The sequence below is a fragment of the Thamnophis elegans genome, chromosome 2, assembly GCF_009769535.1.
Source record: "Thamnophis elegans isolate rThaEle1 chromosome 2, rThaEle1.pri, whole genome shotgun sequence".
Lineage (NCBI taxonomy): Eukaryota > Metazoa > Chordata > Lepidosauria > Squamata > Colubridae > Thamnophis > Thamnophis elegans.
The window spans coordinates 93,601,790-93,608,105 of NC_045542.1; the positions used below are offsets into that span (position 1 = coordinate 93,601,790).

Genomic DNA, 6,316 nt, shown 5'->3' on the forward strand with positions numbered 1-6,316 from the left:
TACCTCAACCATGGAGAGGAGGAAAGAGCGTCACTAAGCCTGGAGTCAGGTGACCTCGCTGTGTTCTTTTCTTTTCTTTTTTCGTTACCGGATATGACGAATTTGCAGGAAAAGTTACCGACCGGTTGGGTAATTGGACAGGTAAGGCTGGTTATCTTCGCGGTGGGCGAGGAGGATGGACAGAGGGCCCGAGAAGGGAATTCGCCGGCGACGCTCCTCGCGGCGATCAAGCGCGATGGGAGGGGGGAGGAAAGGGATGACGCTGTTGGCGCTGTCAGGAAGTCATGTTGTGATAGGAGTCTTTCAACCCCGGAACTCTGTTGGTAGGAACACTGCCCGCCAGGAGTATTGCCCCGCGGAGGGCTAGGCCAGGCTGTTACTATTCCGCCTGTGTATCGGATAAGTAATGTAGATACAGTAATTGAGTTAGATACCCTAACTCGGGTGAGGAACGATGGCCCTTTTATGACTTGTGGACTTCAACTCCCAGAATTCCTGAACCTAGTATGGCTGGCTCAGGAACTCTGGGAGTTGAAGTCCACAAGTCATAAAAGAGCCATCGTTCCCCTCCTCTGCCCTAACTCAAGAGGGTCGGAGAAGGAGCCCGCGTGCGGCTGTCTCCCTCAGTCTGATCTCTCGAGACGAGGCACAGGTTCTCCAGGCAATTTTAACTCGAGGCAGTCTCTCCTTGCCCCTTGATGGAGTAGCAATTATCATAGTAGTAAACTCAGAAGCATGGAGCCAGTTTGGTGTAGTAGTGATTAAGGCACCAGGCTAGAACCTTGGAGGCCGGCACTTTTAGTCCCGGCTTAAATATGAAGCCAGCTGGGTGACCTCGGGACTGTCATTCTTTCTCCCAGCCTTAGGAAGAAGACAAGGGCAAACCACTTCAGAAAAACCTTGCCAAGAAAACTGCAAGGCTAGGCACAAACAAAGTCTCCAGGTGCTTAAAGTCACCCTAAATAAATAAATGAATAAACTCAGAAAGATATCAAAAGAAAAGGTCCATAAGAGCATCAGTCTACAATTGGACAAGCATTCCAAAAATTTACCAGAGATTTCAGAAGCATCTGCATCCTGATCTCTAGCTGTCTGTCTTCCTCCTTCCCCCATCTCTTTCTCAGACACACACACACACACACACACACACACACACACACACACACACACACACATCCCTCTTGATTTCTCTAAATATTGTCTGTGCCTACCTGTGGATTATTTCAGCAAGATGAAATATGGGTATCCAGTGATATCTTTGCTGAATTAGATTCCAGGGTTACTCGATTATGTTGAATTGCCTGAATAATTTTCTTAGCTATTGTGAAAGCTGATGTTGTGAAGCAGTTAATCTTAGTAATTATAGCTAATTATTCTTAAGAAACCTTTGGGGACTGGATGTAAAATGTCAAGCTCAGCTCTTGGTTGCTTTATATACATATTTGTTGCCTTCAAAGATATTTTTCATTTAATCCAAAGATTAATTGAAAAGTATGTTTTTCAATTAATTATTGTCTTTTATATTAGTTGTTAACTAACATGTAATGATTTAATGATTAATGTCTTACAAAATGATTTAGTAGTGAGGGATTCAGTTTGTAAACAGGTATAGAAAATAGCAGTAGTTAAAGGATTAGGAAAGATTAGATAGCAAACAAAGTCTGAAGAATAATGGAAAAATTAGTAGCATTCAAAACTATTGTCTATTATGTAAACTTGGGTCCATATCTTAGGGAGCATATTCAATTGGTGCATATAATTACTCTGAGTTTTTGAAAGCTGGTTATTTTCTTAGTTAGAAATAAGGGACTTATTATTACCTCTGATAAGATTCTATGAGGTTTTATGAAAATAATAAATAAAACTAGAGAAGAAGTTTATTAAATACTCAACACTTCTTAAAATTAGTAACTCAAGCATCATATAAGTTTGGATTTTTTTAATATTAGAATCATTTTAGACTGAGATCGGTTACCAGTTCTGTACTTATCTGTCATTTTCATTCAAATAATAAAATACAAATAGAAGCTATATTTGTATTATATTTTTGAACTATGTTATTTCCCCCAAAAAATGTTGAAGGAAGACCTTCAACATTTAAAACATGTTAAAATGTAATGTGACCTAATCAGTTCTATGGAGTTGATCAGGGAAGAATCCATGGCAAATAAGCTACTAAGAAAGCTCAGGTAGGGAAATGGAGAAGATTCTTTTGTTAGTGGAATTTGCTTTTTTGATGCCAACTTCCACAGATAGAAGATATTGTTCCATTGATGGTAAAAAATCTATATCCAGTCCTATAATATAGGAATGAAAATGGGTCATGTTGCCATCACAAAGCAGTTCTGAAGGAAAAAGATTGTTGCTTTTCTTTCTTTTTTTGTACTAATATGTACACTAGTTGCAATTATGGTGGTTCTAGCTGTAATATCCTCCTCATAAGTTTAACAAATCTATACAGTTATTTTGAATAACTCACATTCATGTTTTTTTTAGTATTTTAGTTGGGTTTCTCATGTACTTGCTTTTTAGGCATTTTCAAAGAGAATGGTTGATGCATCACTCAATATCTTCTCTGGTGATCAAGATAATGTCTATTGTTTCAATGCTATCTTTCTTCAGTAATTAAATTCAACAAAAGAAGCCCTTAATTTTAAGCTTCCATGAAGTTCAGCTGCTGCCTGTTGATTCTGGTTCTTAACCTTGGTGTTTTTGCTCAAGAAAATGTTACTTCCAACCTGACATTTTCTGTGGGATCAAGGCCCCTGCCTCTCAACGTATCACTTCTCCCTATCTTTAAAATTTTGAAAAAAAATCCAGTTCCTCAGAATATCATAGCAAAAGAAGGTACCTGTGTTTTCATTGAATGTAATTTGAACGTTAGCCAGCAGGACATCATACTCTGGTACAACTCAAAGGGGCATCTTCTGGACCAAGGTGGAAGAGGTAAGACGCATATTTGTTTAAACTTACAATAAGCTTGACTCAATATATAATGCTCATAGAGGTTTTCGTGTTGCATTCCGTAAAATGCACAAAGCGGGGGAAAATAACATATATGCAATCACAGTGCCTAAAGGTACCTATATTACAATGTACTACATCTTTCTCTTAAATTACAACAATGGACATCTATTTACATAGTTAAGAATTTTTATATACCGTATTTTTCGGAGTATAAAATGCACCTTTTTCCCCCCCTCTAAAAGAGCGTGGAAATGTTGGTGCATCTTATACACCAAATACAGCCATTTTTGGCTTCCCAAAGCCCTGCCCCCACATCCCATTTTTGCAAAAAAAAATGAGCCATTTTTGCAAAAAAATGAGCCGTTTTTCCTTTTCCCCCAGCCCTGCTAAAGCCTGCAGAGTGCTCCTGGGAGCCAGAGAGGACCAAAATTTCTTTTTCTTACTTACCTCTTCAAAATCTTGGTGCATCTTATACACCAGTGTGTCTTATAATCTGAAAAATACAGTAGATATATAATATATTTATATAGAGAGATATAATTTAATGATCAATAAATAGGTTGTTCAGTCAAGTTGCTTTAACATTAGAATCATTTGGCATTTTAGGTTAAAATAATCTTCAGGCAAATCTTTAAATGCCTTTCTGAACAAAGCATTTTCTGAAGCAGTCTTCTTTAAAGGATTGTTCATCTGAATTTACAACAGCTGCAAGGAAGATTGGATTTGCAGCAGCAGAATTCTTTCTCTAAGAACGAACAAGTTAAAGAAACCCCAATCAGATCCTGAATCTGGTTATTTGAATCCCAGCTGTAGAAATTAAATTTATATTGTATAGACCAGGGCTGTCAAACCCATGGCCCACAGGTTGGATGTGTCACATGCTGGCCACCCCCACCCGTTTTAGCGAAGGTGGAAAAAGTCCTGATATGTTATGCAATGATGTCATGACAATGTGAGTTTGACACCCCTGGTATAGACAGTTTTCAAGAAAATTGGAAGCCTAAACTAAAGTTGCTGCAATGATTTAATGTATCACTGTTTTGAAAAAGCCCCATTGCATGCAGGCATTAAATTATTGTATCCAAGTATCTACTTTCTGTTATTCTCTAAAGGATATAACTACAATTGCTGTGAATGTATTCATAGTTAGATATTTTCATGGGGATGAAAAAGAAAATAAATGAATAACATTAATCCAAAATAAAAGGTAATTGTAGACAATCTAGTACAAAATATTTTTTCCTGATAAACTTCATGTGGTTTATGCTTGTTCTAGAGCATGGGTGTCAAATTTACATCACGGTGACATCGCGTGACGTATCAGGACCTCCCCCACTTCGCTAAAATGGAGATGGGGGTGGCCAGCGCATGATACATCCGACCAGTTGGCCGGGAGTTTGACAGTCCTGTTCTAGAGCAACAGTTTTTAAAATTCAGAATAGCTAAAAGAATTAAAGCCAGATTAGAATAAAATAATATTTATAATCAATTTATAAATAATTAAACAGAAATTCTGGGCATATATTTATTGGGAGAAGGTACCACAACTGAAATCGCCCCATCTTCTGTGCATGCTAACCTGAGAAATGTGAAAGCATAATTTGATGTTGCAGTGTTTAAAAAAAATTTTATTTGTGTCTTTAGATGGAAGACTGGTGATCTCTGACAATATCCTCAATATCACAGGTGTAATATTTGCTGACCGGGGACGATATACTTGCAGTGTCACAAATGAAAATGGCACTTCTTATTATTCAGTCACCCTCAGAGTGGTCTCCACCTCTGGAGACATGGGCATTTATTACATGATTGTCTGCCTAGTTGCTTTTACCATCATTCTAATCTTAAATATTACACGTCTGTGCATGATGAGCAGCCATCTTCGTAAAACAGAGAAGGCCATCAATGAGTTCTTCAGAACTGAAGGGGCTGAGAAGCTACAGAAGGCTTTTGAAATAGCCAAACGCATTCCTATTATTACCTCTGCCAAAACTCTAGAGCTGGCCAAGGTCACCCAGTTTAAAACCATGGAATTTGCTCGCTACATTGAAGAACTTGCCAGAAGTATCCCTCTGCCACCTCTAATCCTTAACTGCAAGGCCTTTATGGAAGAAATATTTGAAGCAGTGCACATTGATGACCCTGATGAAGTAGGAGATGGAGTGAAACAGACCCAAGCACTTGGTGCCCAAGAGGGAGTCTATCCCTTAAACCCAGAAATAAAGCGCAGTAATTCACCAGCAGGAGATTCAGATGATGGTTCAGTGAATGACCACGGCAAAGAAATAGCTGTGGAGGTATCTGTCCACCTTCAGTCAGAGGCACAAAGCATTGATACTGTTTCTCACGATAGTGTCCCCTCCCTGCCGTCAGAGGATGGTCTGAGGGCTGAATCCAAATAGAATTGCAAAGCTACTTGTGTAACGTTCCTCCTGATCTGGAAGAACACTCTCAAACAAAAAAGGGAAAATGCCACCATAGTCTCAGATGCATGATCCCTGTTTGTTTGTTTTTTGTTTTAAATGTTGTTAGGTGACGGTAAAATCAGCATAGATGAAACTATTTTAAAAGTCTTATTATAACTAATCTTAGAAGTATTTTGCAGTAGAATCCTTTCTATCAATTATTGGTTACTCCAGTTACAATTGAGTAGACAAACTTTTTGTTGGCTGGTGTAGTACAGTTTATTTATTATTATTATTGTGGGAGAAAGATTGCAGCAAATAGGGCACCAATGGCATGATATGAAAAATAACTGGGGACTTTGTTACATTTCCCCCCACTTTTCAGTGAGCTAAGGCTAAAAGATGCACACACCTTTGCTTGCCCCCTAAAAACTAAAATGAAGGCTGGTGAATTATCTGTTCATGAGATACAACCAAATAATACATTGATATAAATAGTTTTTGTCATGTCTACCCAGAAACCTAAATTTTTATATGTGGTCAGTTCTTTTATTACAGTTCACAAGTGTATTGTACAAGAAATTATAATGTGGCAGGTCTTTTTTTTAATGCTATAAGGAGACTCTGATCGTTACAACTAAAAACTATGTGAAAAACTTATGAAATATTCAGAGATTCGTATGTATGTATGTATGTATGTATGTATGTATGTATGTATGTATGTATTGCAGTATTTGCATTAGAAAATAGGAACCCAAGTGCAACCTTTGCATTGCAGCCAAGGACGTACCACTTAAAATATTCTGCCAAATTTTTGCCAAATATTTTAATAAATGAGGTTCTTTTCACAGTGTTATTCATAATATCAACTTTTAGAATATTATTTCATTTCATTGCAGTGGTGAACTGACAAAATCTTCAAGTTTTTTCAGTGTTACTATGAT

The 6,316-nt window shown here is 37.7% G+C and overlaps 2 protein-coding genes across 2 annotated transcripts in view; one reads left to right on the plus strand and one right to left on the minus strand.

The window, feature by feature from the left end:
• The window catches only part of FAM114A2 (family with sequence similarity 114 member A2), a 23,348-nt gene extending 23,276 nt beyond the window's left edge, over window positions 1-72 (minus strand). Inside the window, exon 1 of the mRNA XM_032209532.1 lies at window positions 4-72. The gene's annotated coding sequence lies outside the window, so the exon portion shown is untranslated. The remainder of the gene's footprint in view (window positions 1-3) is intronic.
• MFAP3 (microfibril associated protein 3) lies at window positions 62-6,108 on the plus strand. The gene is made up of 3 exons (XM_032209534.1): window positions 62-141; window positions 2,533-2,946; window positions 4,612-6,108. Exons 2-3 carry the CDS (start codon window positions 2,664-2,666, stop codon window positions 5,367-5,369), a joined length of 1,041 nt encoding a protein of 346 aa, XP_032065425.1. The 5' UTR covers window positions 62-141; window positions 2,533-2,663; the 3' UTR covers window positions 5,370-6,108.
• The last annotated feature ends 208 nt before the right edge of the window (window positions 6,109-6,316 follow it).

Excerpts from the sequence above, each read along its gene's own strand:
- MFAP3 (XM_032209534.1), top strand. The coding sequence starts at position 2,664 with ATGAAGTTCAGCTGCTGCCTGTTGATTCTGGTTCTTAACCTTGGTGTT. Across the intron at positions 2,947-4,611 it reads TCTGGACCAAGGTGGAAGAG|ATGGAAGACTGGTGATCTCT; the intron begins GTAAGACGCATA and ends TTGTGTCTTTAG.